Genomic DNA, 19,950 nt, shown 5'->3' on the forward strand with positions numbered 1-19,950 from the left:
ATTAAGTCGATGGATGGTTATGGTTATGGAAAAGGATAGGCCTTGTTTACAAGTTACATTTCTTAATTGGACTAAAGTAAATTTTGATGGTATGAGACAGGAACTTCCAAGAGTTGACTGGAGTAAACTGTGAGTAAAGGGACAATTGGCAGGTAGAAAGCTTTTAAAAGTGAGATAATGAGAATCCAGAGGCATTATGTTCCTGTTATAGTGTAGAGTAAGGCTTGTAAGAGTAGGTAACAATGAATGAATAAAGACATTGAGGCTCTCGTCAAGAATAAAAAGGAGTCATATATTAAGTGCAGACAACTAGGATCAAGTAAATGTCTTGAAAAATGCCAGGGGTGGAGGGATGTTCTTAAGAGGGAAATTGGAGGGCAAAAAGGGGATATGAGATAGCCTAGGCTGATAAGATTAAGGATAATCCTATGTGTTTCTACAAGTACATTAAGAGCAAAAGAGCAACTAGGGAGAGAATAGGGCCCCTTAAAGATCGACAAGGTTGTCTATGTGTGGAATCACAGGAGATGGGACAAATACTAAATGAATATTTTGTGCCAACGTTTACTGTGGAGAAAGAAACAGATTCTAGTGAACATGAAATAAATATTGATGTGTTGAAAACAGTCCACATTACAGAAGAAGAAGTGCTGGAGGTCTTAAAAAAACAAAGTGAATAAATCTCTAGGACCTGGTCCAATGTGTCCCACAGTATTGTGGAAAGTTAGGGAAGAAATGGTGGGGCCCCAGCAGAGATATTAGTATCATCTACAGCCACTGGTGAGGTGCCAGAGAACTGGAGGGTAGCTAATGTTATGTTTTTATTTAAGAAAGGCTGTAAGGAGAAGATTGGGAACTATAGACCTCTGAGCCTGCCGTCAGTGGTGGGTAAGTTGTTGGAGGGGATTCTGAGAGATACATTCATTTGGAGAGGCAAGGACTGTTTAGGGATAGTCAGCATGGTTTTGTACATGGGAAATCATGTTTCACAAACTTGGTTGAGTTTTTTGAGAATGCAGCCAAAAAACTTGATGAGGGCAGAGTGGTTGACATTGTTTTCTTGGATTTTAGTAAAATCTTTGACAAGGTTTCACATGGTAGACTAATTATTAAAGTTAGGTCACATGGGGATTCAGAGAGAGCTTGCCAATTGGATACAAAATTGCCTTTATGGTAGAAGACAGAGGATGGTGGTGGATGGCTGTTTTTCAGACTAGAGGCCTGTGGCCAATGGTAATCAGCGGGGATTGGTGCTGGGTCCACTTTTGTTTGTCATTCATTTAAAATATGTTTGTGGATGACACCAAAACTGGTTGCATTGTCAACAGTGAAGAAGGTTTTCTAAAACTTCAAAGCATTCCTGACCAAATGGGCCAATGGGCTGAGAAGTGGCAGATGGAATTTAATTTGGACAAAGGTAAGGTATTGCATTTTGATAAAACAAATGAAGGTGGGTCTTATACAATTAGTGGTAAGGCACTGTGTAGTGTTGTCAAATAGACAGACCAAGGAATTCAGGTACATAGTTCTTTTAAGGTTACGTCACATATACAAGGTGTTTAAGAAGGTGTTTAGCATGCTTCCTCATTGCTCAGAGCATTGAGTATAGGAATTGGGACATCATGTTGAAGTTGTACAGGACATTGGTGAGGCCACTTTTGGAATCCTATGTATAGTTCTAGTCATCCTGCTATAAAAAGGATATTATTAAACTGGAAAAGGTTCAGAAAAGATTTCCCAGGATGTTGCCGGGATTGAAGGGTTTGAGTTATAAGGATAGGCTAAGACTTCTTTCACTGGAGTACAAGAGGTTGAGGGGTGACCTTATAGAGATTTATAAATCACAAGTGTCATAGAGCAGGTGAGTAGCAATTGTATTTCCCCTAGGGTGGGAGAGTTCAAAGCTAGGGATCATACTTTTAAGGTGAGAGGAGAAAGATTTAAATGGGACCTGAGGAGCAATCTTTTCACACCATGGGTGGTTCGTGTGTGGAATGAACTGCCAGAGAAAGTGGTAGATGTGGGTACAGTTACAACATTTAAAATACATTTGGAGAGGTACACAAATAATAAAGGTTTGGAAGGAAATGGACCAAATGCAGGCAAGTGGGACTAGTTTAGTTTAGGAAACATGGGTGGCATGGATGAGTTGGACTGAAAGACTGTTTCTCTGCTGGAAGACTCTATGACTCTACACCAAAATGTGAAGTGATAAATCATGCGATAGTCTTAAATTACAGAAGGATGCAGTTAAAAAAGATAAATGGGAGAAACAAAAAACAATGCATTTCGTGAGCATATAAAATAAAACCAGACAAATGAAAGTGCAGACTCCTTAAAGTGTGGGCCATCTTGTAGAGACTTTGCAGAAACCCTAGAGCTGTGTACGAGACCCAATTTGAACAGAAGATGAACTCTATTTAAGTAATTTTCTTTTATTCTTTTTGTAATGAAAAGTTGAGTTGGATTGTGGCGACAAAACACTTTTTAGATACATGCGACAATATATGAAAAACTCATAATAACTCATGATATAGATAGGCTGGTCAGATGGACTGATCAGTTATAAAATGGAATTCAATCCAGATGAATGTGAGGTGAGGCACTTGGCCAGAACAAACAAGGAAAGGACTTATGTGATGAACGGTTGGTAGGACCCCAGGAAGCACTGAGGATCAGAAGGATCTTGATGTGTATGTCCACCAGTCACTTAATGTAGTGGCAGAGGTAGATAAAATGGTTAAGAAGTCAAATCTTACAACCTCGTCCTTGCAGTGGCTATCAGATAGCACAGATTGAAGTGAATAAAACCCATCAATGAATTTCTTTTGCTAGGAATGGTGTGCACATTTTGGTACAGAGCCTTCAGTTTTGACATTTTAAAATCTCTGTGTTGATAAATCTTGATTGTTGGTGTGTTCTAAGATTTGCACTCCCTGTTCTTTTCTCCAATTCTCTGCCCTTCATTTTCCATATTACTGGTTTCCTCTGTTCCCTTGATTCTACTCCTTGTTATACCTGTACCACATCTTTCCACATTTGATTCTTTGCCCCACCATTCAGTTCAAAACCTTTTCTCTAGTTATGCAGTTCACATGAACAATTGCTCCAGCATGGTCCAGGTGTAGTCTGTACTGCTTTTTGAATCCTTTCAGCCATGGATTCACCTCTCTAATTTTGCGTACATTCTACCAATTTGCATAGGCTCAGGTAATAATGAGGTCCTGCTTTTTAATTTAGTGCCTAGCTCCTCATTCTGGCTCTAATAGAAATCCTTTCCTAGTTCTATGCATGTTGTTGGCACCTATATTCACCAGGGAGAAGAAAGTGAGGACTGCAGATGCCGGAGATCAGAGCTTCAGGAATCCTGAAGAAGGGCTTATGCCCGAAACGTCGATTCTCCTGCTCCTTTGATGCTGCCTGACCTGCTGCGCTTTTCCAGCAACACATTTTTCACCTATATTCACCAGTAAAACTGGATCTTTCTCTCTACACTGTAAGCATCTCTCCAGCCCTGAGCAGATGTCCTGGATCCTGGCATGGGGCAAGAAACATAACCATCTGGACTAATGCTCTTCACTGTGGCAATTGCTTTTGTCTCCTCACTGTTCTATAACCTGCAACTACTATATTTTTTGTTGCTCCCCAATTTTCCTATATCATGGTGTCATGGTCAGTTTGCTTTCTATTTGTGTGTTTAGGTTTCCTTAGATCAGTGATGTCATTTCCTGTAGTGACATCTGTTCCTGTTCTTTTCCTCAGAGAGGGTGGTAAATGGGGTCCAAGTCAATGTGTTTGTTGATAGAGTTCCGGTTAGAATGCCATGCTTCTAGGAATTCTTGTGCGTGTCTTTGTTTGGCTTGTCCTAGGATGGATGTGTTGTCCCAGTCAAAGTGATGTCTTTCCTCATCCATATGTAAAGATAGCAGTGAGAGAGGGTCATGTCTTTTTGTGGCTAGTTGATGTTGGTGTATCTTGATGACTAGATTTCTGTTTGTTTATCCAATGTAATGTTTGTTACAGTTCTTGCAAGGTATTTTGTAAATGACATTAGTTTTGTTTGTTGCCTGAATGGGGTCTTTCAAGTTCATTAGCTGCTATTTTAGTGTGTTGGTGGGTTTGTGGGCTACCATGATGCCAAGAGATCTGAGTAGTCTAATGAACTTGAAAGACCCCATACAGACAACAAGCAAAACTAAGGTCATTTACAAAATACCTTGCAAGAACTGTAACAAGCACTACATTGGACAAACAAGCAGAGGACTCGCCGACCAGGATGAACATCAACACGCCACAAAAAGATATGACCTGTATCCTTACATACAGATGAAGAAGGACACCACTTCGACCAGAACAACATATTCATCCTAGGACAAGCTAAACAAAGACATGCACGAGAATTCCTAGAAGCATGGAATTCCAACCAGAATTCTATGAACAAAGACATTGACTTGGACCCCATTTACCACCTTCTGAGAAAAAGAACAGGAAATGACATTACCATAGGAAATGACATCACCAACCCAAGGAAACCTAAACACACAAATAGAAAGTAGCGCACTAACACCAGTGCTTCACCGGAGGCTCACTGATGATGTGAACTAGTATGGTGACGAAACATCTGAAAATGAACCTTCCAGTTCAGCGAGCAAACTTACATCCAGTGTATTGAATGCTTTCTTGAAAACAAAGTAAACTACATCTACCATTTCCCCTTTATCAACTCTGCATTTTATCTCCTCAAAGAACTCTAGAAAACTTGTCAAACATGATTTCCTTTCACTAAACCATGTTTACTGTTTGATTATGTTAAGCTTTTCCTAATTTCTGCCATTTTTTTCCTTTAAAATGGACTGTAGGATTTTTCCAACAACAGATGTTAGTCTAACTAGGCTATAATTTCCTACTTTCTGTCTCCTTCTCTTCTTGAAAAGGGGCTCTCTTATCTGTTGAAGCCATCCTGGAATCCAGTGAATCTTAGTATAGTTCAACAAATATGTCCACTACAATTGGTTCTAGGGCATTAGTTCCAGACTCGTGCATTCTGTGTTATAAGAAAATCATGTCATAGCAGCACTATTTAAACCAATGGGGCCAGAATCATGTAATAACCATTACGCACTTTAAACGTTTGCACTTTAGAAACAGTGTCCCCAATTTGACAATCATGTTACAGTGAATTTGCATTAATGGAATGTGTTTTATAGCAGAAAGACCTGAATTTATACAGCAACTTCCTTTAATGCATTGGATGTAAATCCTAATGACTAATCTATCTTCAGTCCCTTTAGTTTGTCCACTGTGATAGAGAGTGTTGCAAGAACATTCCTCCCATTACCTTCCTTATCTGTTATCTTTGAGATATTTTTAGCATACTCCACTGTGAAGACCATTTCAAAATATTGGTTATAATTATTTGCTGCCTCCCTGTAGCCACTATTAATACCCATTTTATATCCTCCAAAGGTACAACACTCACTAGCTAATGTGTTTTATTTCAAATGCCTATAGAAGCTCTTTAAGTTTACTTTATATTTCTTGCCAATTTACTTTCATAATTGTTTTCTCCCTCTATTAGCTTTTTAGTCCTCCACTGCTGATCCTTAAAAAAAACCAATCCCCTGACCTACCACTGGTTTTTGCCACTTTGCATGCCTTAGCTTTTGATTGGATTCTCTTCTTGACTAACATTGTTGACCAAGAGTGGTTCATCCCTCTCATCAAATCCTTTTTTGATTGGAATAACTTGTTATTCAGTATTGTGGAATTTCTGCTTAAATGTCAACTACTGCTCATTCACTGACTTTAGTTCTTAGTTCATTTTCCCAGACTGCTTAAGTCAACTCTTTTTTCAGATGTCTGTAATTGACATTAAGTAGACATTGCTTTGAGAGCTGAATTACTCTCCCTCAAAACGAGATTGAAATTCTACCATGTTGTCATGGTGACCTATTAGAGGACCCTTAGCTACATGATCCTTTATTATTCCAAGTGCCCATTCCTGGATAGATTCTGAAACATACTTCTCTAAGAAGCAGCTCTTTGTGCATCCTTTAAATGTATCTTCCATGTTAACCTTGCCCATTGGATTTGCCCAGTTAATATGCAGAATCAAATCACCCAAGACATTTATAGTGCCCTTCCTACATGCCTCCATTACTTTCCAATTTATACTATGTCCTTACCATCAGGCAACTCCTTGGGAGTCCACAGGCAGATCCCACCTGCAACTTCTTATCCTTAATTCCACCTAAACTGATTCCACATCACAATCTGTTGCACCTATATTGTCAATCACCACTGCACTGATAGCTTCCTTTATTAATAGTGCTACCCAACCTCCTTTTCCTTTCTCTAGCAGAGCAACAACCAATTCCAGTCAACTCCAACAGATCTAACTCTGTCTCTTGACTTTCTGTCACAGGTTTCTTGACTCACCTGCTCATCTAGGTGCTACAGATTACTAGCAAAATGTTACTGGGGAGATAATTACTCCAGAAGTTTTCTGTGGAGGTGTGTAAGGTAAATGGCCAGGATACATAGCTTATGCTGCAGGAGCAAACTGATGTCTTGTCTTCTCAATGTTTAATTGAATAAGTTGTAACTTACATATGATTGGATATTAAACAAGCAATGAGACAGCACAGAGCTAATCAAGAAATATGGAAGGTAAATGGTAGAGGTAAGTGCCATTAATGTATGTGTGGAGCCAATTCCATGACTGGAGAAGAGGGTCTGAAAAGGCAGCATACAAATGAGGAAAAGAACAATCCAAGAACAGAGTCTTGGCAGAGATGTAAGAGTAGTGGGTTTCTGGTTTAATCTCACCTGCTTCAAATTTTCACATATAATTTTCTTTTGTTCATTGCTTCACAGTTTCACAATTATATTACACATGTAGTATACTTGAGCTAGATTTTTGTACTATAGTTGGATTTTACAGCATTATTTTGTTGAAGATATAGATGGGAAATTATTTTGCATGTTTAATGGTCTCAAACTCTTCATCACGCGGAAGCCAGGGCAACAGATGTCCAATCCCAATTCATTTTTGTAGGTGAAAACAGATTGGATGAAAATCTAGCTCAAGTATACTACAGTCGGGAGTGTGGTGCTGGAAAAGCACAGCAGCTCAGGCAGCATCCGAGGAGCAGGAGAATTGACGTTTTGGGCAAAAGCCCTTCATCAGGAATGAAATTATACTACATGTGCATCATAATTGTGGAACAGTGAAATGATGAACAAAAGAAAATTAAATATTAAAATTTCAGTTTTCTTCATCTGTTTCTTAATTTTATGCTGTGATTCATCAAATAACAATTATAATAAAGATGGAAAAATGCTCTAAAATTACATTGAACAAGAGCTTTGTGATTTTATTTCCAGAGAAGATGCATAGCAATTTAAATATTATCTATGAGTAAAGGAAGTCAACACCTTCCTTAATTCTGACCAAATTGTTAAATTTTTGTTTAAGAACACTCTCATTTAACATGATTTTAAATTAAAATATTAAACTTGCAACTAAACTTGCAATTATTTTTGAGGTTTATGCTGGACTGTTTTATTTTCAAAATTCTTGCAGGTGGAACTAACCAATGATGTGCAGTCATTACTGCCAATAATGGTAGCTGTCATGGTAGCCAGGATGACTGGAGACTTGTTCAACCGTTCATTGTACAGTTCTTTACTGAAACAAAAATGTATTCCATTCCTGGAGCCAGAACCACGTGTTGCGTACCAGAACAAACCGTAAGTATCTTCAGAACCATCCAAAACGTGTCTCATCTTCTATGATCAGACACTCACATATCTGATTTGTGTTATGTTGGAATGTTTGAGGTTAAATAATTGAATAAATCAAACTTGACAGGATTAAGAGTTGGATTTGAGAAAGATTATTTATGAATTTACTGTCAGAATGGAGTTGGGATTTAACAATGTTTTACAAAGGATGAGTGTCTTTCTTATGCCTTAAGGACTGTTCACCTTGATTTAGGATGTAATACTGAAAAGGAGACATACTCCTTGTTGTGGATTTTGACTCTGTTCAACAATGACAAATGGATAATAATGAGTTGGGTCGGGTATTTCAAAGTTTATTCTATTTTGGTCAATAAATTCAATATTAATGACCTAACTTCTATCCCCAGCAATTTGCAGGAGGGGGCAAACTGGGATAATCAATATCCAACTGGGCGGCACAGTGGCACAGTGGTTAGCACTGCTGCCTCACAGTGCCAGAGACCTGGGTTCAATTCCTGCCTCAGGTAACTGACTGTGTGGAGTTTGCACATTCTCCCCGTGTCTGCGTGGGTTTCCTCCGGGTGCTCCGGTTTCCTCCCACGGTCCAAAGATGTGCAGATCAGGTGAATTGGCCATGCTAAATTGCCTGTAGTGTTAGGTTAGGGGTATGGGTGGGTTGCGCTTCGGCAGGTCGGTGTGGACTTGTTGGGCCGAAGGGCCTGTTTCCACACTGTAAGTAATCTAAAAATAAAATTTGGCTCATCACTCCTGAGCTGATACATTTTTGCTGGTCATTTCTTTAATGGTGGTGGACACTATTAATATGTTTAAATCAGGCTCTGATACTGTAGCTGTTTATAATCATTCATGGAATGTGGGCACTGATTGTTTGCTGGTAATTAGTGCAAACTGAGAAATTAGCAGTGAGCTGCTGCCTTGAGTCCATGCAGTGTATGTCATTCACAGTACTGGTAGATAGGCAGTTCAATGATTTTGATGAATTCACCATGAAATAATAATAATATATTTCTAAGTGATTCTCACCCCTGGATTTCAAGCCTTTTCATGTTTGATTGAAGGCTGGAATGAGGTTTGGAGCTGGTATAACCCAAGCTGGCATGAGTATGTCATTGGGAACTAAATGACACTCATTAGCACTGTTCATGTCACCATCCTTCATTTGTTGATGATTGAGAGTAGGCTGAGGGGCCTGATGAATGCCTGAAATGGATTTATGCTGCTTTTTGTCAGCAGGAAATACAGGCATTATTTTCAAAGTGACAAGTAGAGGCCAGTTTCATAGTTATACTGGAACAGCTTGGTTAAATGCACAGCCAATCTGGGATATAATTCTTCAGCACTTCAACCATAATATTATTGAAGCCCATAAACATTTCTTTATCCAATGCACTCAACTATTTATTGATATCATGTAGAGTGGCTGAAGAGTGGCATCTGTTATGGTGCGAATGTCAGCTACTGCTTTGTCTTTAAAATGTAATTGAGCATTAAATTGAACAACGTTGCAAAAGTGTTAAGATATATGCTCAGTGCTAATGTTAAGAACATTGCCTCAGGACTGAAGGAGAACTTGGAGCGAGAGAGACAGGACCCATTTGTCATGGCTCATCTGAGTATCAGTGAGATGTATCAGATGATCAAAGAGGTTCTACTGAGGAAGTATGAGCAGTCAGGGCTAAGCTAAAAAGCAGAACATCAAAAGTTATAGTGTTTGGATTGATAGCTGAGGAGGAGTGCTCACATGACAGGAGATGTGGAAAGTTGAAGAGGAAGGGCAAGGCAATAGTGCAGGGCAGTGATAAGTCAGTGATTTCCAGAAGGTAAAAGGAATGGGCAGAACATTTAACATGAGAATGCACTGAGTGGGGAAAAAATGGTAAAAAGATCGAATTAATTATTTTTTGTGAACGCATTCTGCATTTGTAATAAGATGGCATAATCTTATCATTACAGTGGTATGGCTTGAAAGTGACCATGGTTGGGACCTTAATATTTACATGTATTTGACATATTGGAAGGACAATGAAGGGAAAAGGAGGTAGAGTAGCATTGTTAGTATAAGATGAGTTCAGTATAACAATGAAATATTAAGTTGATTCAGCGGATCAAGGGGGGCACAGTGGCTCAATGGATAGCACTGCTGCCTGATAGTGCCAAGGACCTGGATTTGATTCCTTTGGTGACTGTGTGGAGTTTGCATGTTCTCCCTGTGTCTGCGTGGGTTCTGCTGGGTGCTCCAGTTTCCTCCCAAAGTACAAAGTACAGCTTAGCTAGATTGGCCACACTAAATTATCTGTGCAGGCTAAGTGGATTAGCCCTGGTAAATGCAGGATAGGTCAAAGGGGTGGGGCTGCTCTTTGGAGGGACAGTGCTGACTTGATGGGCCAAATGCCCCTTTCCACACTGTAGGGATTCTATTATATTCTGGATTAGTGGTGCTGGAAGAGCACAGCAGTTCAGGCAACATCCAAGTAGCTTCGAAATCGACGTTTCGGGCAAAAGCCCTTCATCAGGAATAAAGGCAGTGAGCCTGAAGCGTGGAGAGATAAGCTAGAGGAGGGTGGGGGTAGGGGAGAAAGTAGCATAGAGTACAATGGGTGAGTGGGGGAGGGGATGAAGGTGATAGGTCAAGGAGGAGAGGGTGGAGTGGATAGGTGGAAAAGAAGATAGGCAGGTAGGACAAGTCCTGACAAGTCATGGAGACAGTTACTGAGCTGGAAGTTTAGAACTAGGTGAGGTGGGGGAAGGGGAAATGAGGAAGCTGTTGAAGTCCACATTGATGCCTTGGGGTTGAAGTGTTCCGAGGTGGAAGATGAGGCGTTCTTCCTCCAGGCGTCTGGTGGTGAGGGAGCGGTGGTGAAGGAAGCCCAGGACCTCCATGTCCTCGGCAGAGTGGGAGGGAGAGTTGAAATGTTGGGCCACGGGGCAGTGCGGTTGATTGGTGCGGGTGTCCCAGAGATGTTCCCTAAAGCGCTCTGCTAGGAGGTGCCCAGTCTCCCCAATGTAGAGGAGACCGCATCGGGATTTTTACTGGGATTCTATTATATGTAAAATTAGTTTAAGCTGAGGGTAGAGATAACAAAGGAAATAAGTCAGTGGTGAGTTTTGTTTGTCGGTCCCCTGACAGCAGTTAGACCGAGAGACAGTATAAATTTAGAAATAATGGGAACCTACAGGAAAGATCCTACAGCTATTTGGTGGATTTCAGACATCACATGGATTGGATAGATCTACTTGATAAAGTTCTTCTGAAGTATGAGTTTACAGACTGTAATCATAAAATTACTAGGCTACAGATTTGGTAATGCATAATAAACCAGGATTAATGAATGGTCTCATAGTAAAAGATCCTTTTGGTAAGAGTGGTCATAACATGATAGGATTTCATGTTCAGTTTGACGGTGAGAAATGTCAATTTGTAACTAGTGGCCTAAATTTAAACAAAGGTAGTCACAGGGATATAAAGACAGATTTGGCTAAAGTGGAATTGGAGAACAGGTTAAAAATTAAACTGGCAGAGAAGTAGCAGTAGACTTTTAAGGATATGCTTCATAAGTCTGTAAAGACAAATTCCATTGAGAAAAAAAGACTCTTTGTAAAGGATACATTATCCATGGCTAACTAAAGAAGTTAAGGATGGTATGAAATTGAAAGATAAAACACTGCAAAGATTAATGGTATTTGAGGAGATTGGGGGAGAAATAGAAACCAGCAAAATATGACTAAAATAAAAAGAGTAAGGGATTGAAGTATGAGAAAAATATATCAAGAAATATAAAAACAGATGGTAAAAGTTTTAATATTATGCAAAAAAGAAATGAATAGCAAAGTGAGTGTCATTCCCTCAGCTGGTAGATTGGCAAATTTATATTCAGAGATTTTGGAATTGGTAAAAACATTAAGCAGTTGTTTTGTATTTCTCTCCATTGCAGAAGACACATAAAACATCCCACAAATAGAAGAAAATTCATAGGCAAATAGAATAGTGGAACTTGAAACAATTGTGATTACAAGAAAAATGTACAAGGAAAACTAATGGGATTAAAGGCTAAAATGTTTCCAGAACTTGATGGACTGAATCGTTAGGACTTAAAAGAAGTGGCAGCAGAGATATTGAAGCACCTGTAATTTTCTGAAATTCCTTAGATTCTGGCAAGGTCCTACTTGGTCAGTAAATCTTAAATGTAGCACCTGTATTCAAGAAAGGAGGATGACAAGGAAACTACATGCCAACATTTGTCATTGGGGAAATGCTGGAATTCATTACTCAAGTCAAGTTGCCATAGTCTTATCAGACCATCGGCCTATTAAGGAGGTAGTTGCAGGATATTTAGAAGAGCATAATCAGACAGAATCAATATGGCTTTGTGAAATGTAAATTGCATTTAATATATTTATTACAGTTTTTTGATGATGTGCATCAGGGTGGATAAAATAGAGCCAGTAGATTGAGTATATTTGGATGTCTTAAAAGCATTTGATGAGGTATCACAAAAAAGTTACTGCATCAGATAAGAGCTTAAGGTTTTGGGTGATATATTGGAGGATTGGCTAAATAACAGCAAATAGCATTGACATAAATACACAATTTTTAGCTTGGTCAACAGAAACAACTGAAGTGGCACAGGGATTAGTCTTCACTAGTTAAGATCTATGTTAACTTGGATGAAGGGACAGGTTGCATTGCAGTCAAATTTACAGGGGATGCAATGATTGGTTGGAAACCAAGTTGTGAGGAGGATGCAGAGAATCTACAAAGGGATAAGTGAGTGAGTGTACAAAAATGTGGCAGATGTAGTATAAGGAGGGAAAATGTGAGGTATGACATTTTGGCAGGCAGAACAGAAAATCAGAGCATTATTTAAGTGGAGAGAGATTTGGAATGCTGCGGTGTAAAGGAATCTGTGTGTCCTCGTACATGAATCAGAAAATGTTAGCATGTAATTAGGAAGGCAAATGGAATGTTGGCCATTAGTCCAAGGGAAATGTAATATAGAAGTTGGGATGCCTTGCTATAACTGTATTCAGCATTAGAGAGACCACACCTTAGGTACTATGTGAAATTTTGTCTCCTTACTTAAGGAATGATGTGTTTTTTTTTGGAGGGTAAAATCAATGACTGCAGATGCTGGAAACCAGATTCTGGATTTGTGGTGCTGGAAGAGCACAGCAGTTCAGGCAGCATCCGAGGAGCAGTAAAATCGATGTTTCGGGCAAAAGCCCTCCATCAGGAATAAAGGCAGAGAGCCTGAAGGTTGGAGAGATAAGCTAGAGGAGGGTGGGGGTGGGGAGAAAGTAGCATAGGAGGGGGGGATGAAGGTGATAGGTCAAGGAGAAGGGTGGAGTGGATAGGTGGAAAAGAAGATATGCAGGTAGGACAAGTCATGGGGACAGTGCTGAGCTGAGCTGAGCTGGAAGTTTGGAACTAGGGTGAGGTGGGGGAAAGGGAAATGAGGAAACTGTTGAAGTCCACATTGATGCTCTGGGGTTGAAGTGTTCCAAGGCGAAAGATGAGGCCTTCTTCCTCCAGGTGTCTGGTGGTGAGGGAACGGTGGTGAAGGAGGCCCAGGACCTCCTTGTCCTCGGCAGAGTGGGAGGGGAAGTTGAAATGTTGGGCCACGGGGCGGTTTGGTTGATTGGTGCGGGTGTCCTGGAGATGTTCCCTAAAGCACTCTGCTAGGAGGTGTCCAGTCTCCCCAATGTAGAGGAGACCACATCGGGAGCAACGGATACAATAAATGATACTGGTGGATGTGTAGGTAAAACTTTGATGGATGTGAAAGGCTCCTTTACGACCTTGGATGGAGGTGAGGGAGGAGGTGTGGGTGCAGGTTTTGCAATTCCTGCCGTGACAGGGGAAGGTGCCAGGATGGGATGGTGGGTTGTACAGGGGCGTGGACCTGACCAGGTAGTCACAGAGGGAGCGGTCTTTGCTGAAGGCGGAAAGGGGTGGGGAGGGAAATATATCCCTGGTGGTGGGGTCTTTTTGGAGGTGGCAAAAATGTTGGTGGATGATTTGGTTTATGCGAAGGTTGGTAGGGTGGAAGGTGAGCACCAGGGGCGTTCTGTCCTTGTTACGGTTGGAGGGGTGGAGTCTGAGAGCAGAGGTGCGGGATGAGGACGAGATACGTTGGAGGGCATCGTTAACCACATGGGAAGGGAAATTGTGGTCTCGAAAGATGGAAGCCATCTGGTGTGTTCTGTGGTGGAACTGGTCCTCCTGGGAGCAGGTACGGCAGAGGCAGAGGAATTGGGAATATGGGATGGCATTTTTGCAAGAGGTAAGGTGGGAAGAGGTGTAATCCAGACATAGTTCAAAGGAGCTTTACTAGACTGATTCCTGGATGAAGTGTTGACTTATAAGGAAAGGTTATGCAAGTTGTGTTTATATTCATTGGAGTTTAGAACAATGAGAAATGATCTTATTAAAACATGTAAGATTTTGAGTAAGGTTGAGAAGGTAGATGCAGTCAAGATATTTTCCCTCATGGCAAACATGGAGTCAGTTTCAAAATAAGGGGTCTGGCATTTAAGACTGAGCTGAACATGAATTTTTACTCTCAGGGATTGTTAAAAATTTGGAATTCTGTTTCATAGAGAACAACGGAGGCTGTGTTTCTTTTTTAATATAGACAAGGTTGAGTTAGATTTTTGTTGTGCAAGTGGACATGGGGGATAAGCAGGAAAATGCAGTTAAGTCCTAGTGCAGGTGGTTTGTTTGTGTTCCTACTTCTTCAAAGCTTATGATAAATTGAATAATGTGTTTGTCATCTTCGGAAGCACCATTGTAATGAGTCCTGGAGGGTTTGTTTAACCAAACAAAATAGAATATCAATAGAATGCTTGGCTGAGTTCCGAACCAATTAATGGATTTAGCCAGCAGCATTTGTTTACATAATACACAGTTGGTCAGGGCACATTATGCTTTGTATAACAATTCAATTTGCAGTGTATGAACAATTAATGGATTAAAATGGCTGTTTATTTACTTTTATAGGTGAGAGTTTTCAAGAAGAGGATGAGGGGCTGTGTGCTTGATTGACAGTTTTACAAGTTCCTTCCTTATACTACATCTGCTACATTTTTGTACATTCACCTATCCACATCCCATTGTAGATTCACTGCATTCTCTTCACAGCTTGGTTTCCAACCAATCATTGTGTCATCTGCAAATTTGGCTGCAATGCAACCTATCCCTTCATCAAGTGAACATAGATCTTAAGTAGTGAAGACCAAAACACCGATCCCTGTGCCACTTCAGTTGTTTCTGCTGACCAAGCTGAAAATGATGTGTTTATGTCAATGCTGTCAGCTGTTATTTAGCCAATCCTCCAATATATCACCCATTTTTAAGAGTAGAGTTATAATGCATAATTGTTTATTTGTGTTTCAGAAATTTTCTTTGTTAATATGAGGCACATGATACTGAGTGAATGGGTAAGGTGGATTCATGGACGGTATATGGAAAATATGGAGGAGATTTGGGTGATACGACAGGATATAGAAGGGTGATGAAGTGCATGAGAAATATGAAGGAGTATGGAAATTTATTAAAGACATAGGTGTAGTTGAATGTGAGGGCTGAGGGCCAGTGTACCTCACATTCATTCATAAAACTGGGCTGATGCCCCAATGAATGGAGGTGAGCCTTCTAACCTGCCCACCACAGCTTCCACATGCCTTTTTTCAAACCTGACCCTGCTTTGAGCAGTATCTTTCCTGACCTCAGCTTTCCTTGAGACTCTGGTATGAGAGTAGCATGGATGGACATTGTCAGGCACAAGGCAGGACTGTAACATCAGGAAATGGCACAATCCATGATTCCTGTCTTGAAGATAAAAATCCTATCCTTTGACTCCACTCTTTAATTATGACAATGATGTCATGCATAGATGCAGCGATAGAGTCAATATCACACAGACAAAGGGCATTTATCCCAGATAGTCTCAAGTTAGCTCTTTGTGGAGAAATGCATTCAACTTCATTTTTTGATCTATCCCTCTTGTCCTGCAGTAATTTCCCTAAATGTGAATCCTTTTAAAATGATTTATTGTCACAACTTTATAAACAGTGAATCCAAGTCATTAACACTCACTATAGTGTTACTAGCAGCTAATTTAAATACCATTAGCTAATAGAAACAGTGTTTCTTTATCCACCTTATCTAAATCTGTCATATTTTGAACTTCTTTATCAAATCTCCCCTCATCATCTTTGGTCTAAGGAGAGCAACTTCAATCTCTTCAACATGGCATGGTAGCCAAAATACCTTGTCTCTGGAAACATTTCTGGATAAATTCCTCTTCACCCTCTCAGAGACCTTTACATCCTTTCTAAAATTTGGTGACGAGAACTGGATGAAATGGTCTCATTTTGCTGAGCCAGAATGTTCTAATGGTTCAGCATGAGTTCACTAGTTATGAAGCTCCAGATCCTATATGGTTTGTTCAATACTCTCTCAATACATCTGACCAGCTTCAAAAGTCTTTGCAAGTGATCCTTCAGGTCTTTCTGTCCCTTTACTTCACTGTGTTAAATTCCATTAGATCCATAACTGCTCATTCTGTTGATATATATCTCTGTCCTCCCCATTGGCATCCTCCTTAGTATTTGTTACAAATCCAAGTTCAGTTCCTGAGCTCTGAGTCTTGAATCTGTGCACTGTTTCAACTGGTTTCAGTGAGAATACTGTTATCCAAACTGATTGGGCCAATTCTCTGGGCCGGTGGGGTGGATAGGTTGGAAAAACCAACTATCCAAAAGACCCTGCCCATAGTACTTGGAGTGGCCATTTCAGAGGGTACTTAGCAATCAACCACATCACTATGGGTCTGGAATTGCAGGAACTAAGTCAATTAAGGACAACAGATCTGCTTCCCTTAATGACAGTAACAAATCAGATGAATCTTTATGGTAGTTCCACAGTCACCATTACAGATTCTGGATTCTTTATTGCAAATTTATTTCAGTAACTGAATTAAAATTCCTGAATTACTCTGGTGGGACTTGAACTGATGAGTTCAGGTTATTAATCCAGGCTCTAGATTACTAGTTTGGTAACATAGCCACTGCACTGCTATAACCTATGCTCAATAGTATGATAGACATGCTGCAGTTAATCATCGTCAGCTGCCTTGAACCTTTTGGTTTGGCCTCTTTCTCAGGGGTCAGGATTAGTTTGTAATGCATCACTGCATAAAGCAAGCTCATGGCTGTATAATTTGCCTTAGCTCCTTGTTATGATGCAGGCATGGACAACAGGAAGCAATAGAAGTAATCCAGTGGTTTTTATTTTCAGGCACGTAAGAGTATTCCCCATAGTTTGTGTTAGTTACTAGAAATATTTGGTGTGCTTAGTGACAATCTTACTCAGTGAGATGTTCATTTGAAGAGTTGGCACAGACATGATGAATTAAAAGTCCTCCTTCTGAATTGGAACAGTTCTTTGTGATGAATTTTGCAGACCCTTTGGGATGAACAAGCTGATTGGAGAGCTGGCAAAATGGCAGGGGGAAGTGTCAGGTGGGGAACCTGATGTCTTCCCGCCACCATGGCATAATACCAGTGAAGGGAAAAATGGCATTTGGATGCTCATGAGAAGACAAATTGAATCTACACCAGGTGAAACTTTGCAATAGATTGGAGGACAATGAGATATGGTGGGTTTCAAAAGGACTGTTGGCAGGGAATCTCCTATCTGACCCCTACGGATTGCCCCCACCCCGTCTTGGCAGGAATGTCACAATACATGACAATGGTCACCTGGTCCGTCATGACTCCTCACCCTCCTACCCCAATTATTCAGGTCTGTCTACCTGACTTTGGCTTCCCCAAAACTAACTTGTGTCTCTTTGAAGATGCCCTCTTCCTGGATCTGTAGCCTCACCAATGGCCAGAGAGGCAATGGCACTAGAGAGGTTACAGAACTGACTGTCTGATCAGGCTGGCAGATACTGGGAGTAATGCAGCCCTTAATCAGACATTAGCCCATGTGAAGGCCTGTTGATGGTCATCACTAAAACATGGTGCTCTGGATCCTACTGTCCACAGTATTAGCGTCACCTCTAGTTTCACCCTTTGTTGGCAATTGCCAAAGTTCAGACCTGAGGATAGAATGGATTGACTCAATGTATTCTCATCTTTTGTATCGTACCCTAATGCGTTGGATTATATTTGGATAGTCATGCCCAATTTTATTTCTAGTTGCAGATGCAGAGTATAAGTCAAATGCTGGACACTCAATGAACAGTTCACTGTCTCAACCAATGTTACTCATCCGCTGAACCAAATTAGCCCAAAATCCACCAGATTGGTGGAAAGAAATCTCTGCTAATACTCTCTATGTGGTCTAGTTGTGATTTGTGTATGTCTAGAATTGGATGACCACAGATCAAAATTGGAGTTCACTTTATGGTATTTCTGCTCTAAATCTTGAAGAACATTTTCCTGAAAGTTGGAATCTTTTGTCCCGTCATCATTTGTATGTATGATGTTGACAAATTAGCTGTTGGTTGGTAACATGCAGGCAATTTCATATGAATGTTATGTAAAGGGGCAAAGAAGGGTCAGCATTTTATGTGCTACTGGCTTATCCATCTTGCATCTCTCAAAGTGACTTCCTAGAGGGAACCTACTGAAATAAAAAAGCCTTACTGCACTGGACGCAAGAGCAACCCAGTTCTTGTCAGCAGCATTTGACTTCATTTGAGCTAATGTAAAAATATACATGTTTCCGAAGCAGCTATCCTCAACAATAGGAGGCTTTCTACTGTTCTAACAAATTGGAGAATGTGATTGTCATTTTGAGTGGATGAATAGTTGAGAAAAGCATTATTTGAAATGTAAAGAAAGATCTAACGGCAAGAGTGAGACAGCTGCCAGTGGAAAAGAAAATGACGAGGAAATCCATCTGAAATGTTTCCTTCAGAAATCTCTGTGGATGTCAGATCTACTATGAAACATAACAACGTGTCATGCCAGTTGGGTAGCTGCCTGGACAAACAAGGCAGCTGCAAATGGATACTACAGCTACCAATCTGAAATTGCTCCCTGTCTGCACACTGCTCTATTTTGTTATACACTGGATTTAAACCAGTAAAATTATGAGTGGTGTGAATCCAAATCTAAATGCATCTGGGAGCTAGTTCCTGGTAACTAATAAATTCTCCATTGTTTGATTTAAGTGAATGCAAAATAGATTGAAAATCTAACCTTCTTCCAGAAGGCAAACACAATCTTTTCATTGTTCAGATTTATACTAATGTGGAGTTTTGCCTCTAAAGTTGACGTATAGGTGTACATTCTCTAAGTCATTATCCACTTCCAGTTAATATTGAAAAGTTTCAGGAACATTGCCAATCAGCTCAAGCTTTGTCAATGGCACTTCTGCCTCTGAAGAGCCTATGATCCAATATTAAATGAATTTATTATTGCCACTGTTGTAGTCTATGACTCATTTAAGGTTCCAAGCAGATCCCAGTCATGGCACCATCTATTAAGGGTGAATTCTACCCCCTTTATTTCATCTTAGACCAGACAAGACTCAGGTGTCTTTTTTATAAGTTTAATCATACATGTTGATGTCAAGAAAATAGTGTACAACTCAAATCTTCATCACAAGAACAAAGGTTTTGTATAGCTAACAAATAAGAAGCTTCCAACTGGCTTAGAGAATATATATCTATATATCAACTTTAAGAACAAAACTTTACATTAGTATGAGCCTGAACAATGAAAAGATTGTGCTTGCCTTTTCAGAGAAGGTTAGATTTTTAATCTGTTTTGCACTCACTTAAGTCAAACAATGGAGAATTTGTTAGTTGATGCATTACCACAAGCTAGCTCCTTCTAGCACACATGACTATATTATACTATCAAAGTTGAACACGTGATTATATTATCCAATCATATCATTACATTGTCACATCTGATACTGTTAACATGAACTTGTTGTAACTATTACTACTAACTACCCCTCTCTATCAGTCCCTCTTATTGCCTAGGCTGTGTATTTCCCCTTTCAGATAGCACCTTTCAAATCCATGATCTCAACCACTGCAAGGACAAGGAGACACAACATGTGGGAACCTCTGTAAATTACCATTCCTTCCTTGCCACTAGATAAAAGTTATGGAACTTCTTCCCACAGCCGCCTTATAGGAAAATTAGGACCGGATCATAAAA

General features: G+C 40.1%; 1 protein-coding gene across 1 annotated transcript in view; it reads left to right on the top strand.

Moving 5' to 3' along the window:
- Positions 1-19,950, top strand: part of LOC140476745 (chloride channel protein C-like) — a 129,567-nt gene that overhangs the window by 57,795 nt on the left and 51,822 nt on the right. Inside the window, exon 12 of the mRNA XM_072569559.1 lies at positions 7,586-7,752. Coding sequence (XP_072425660.1) covers positions 7,586-7,752 — 167 coding nt within the window. The remainder of the gene's footprint in view (positions 1-7,585; positions 7,753-19,950) is intronic.

This window comes from Chiloscyllium punctatum, chromosome 5 (assembly GCF_047496795.1).
Source record: "Chiloscyllium punctatum isolate Juve2018m chromosome 5, sChiPun1.3, whole genome shotgun sequence".
NCBI lineage: Eukaryota > Metazoa > Chordata > Chondrichthyes > Orectolobiformes > Hemiscylliidae > Chiloscyllium > Chiloscyllium punctatum.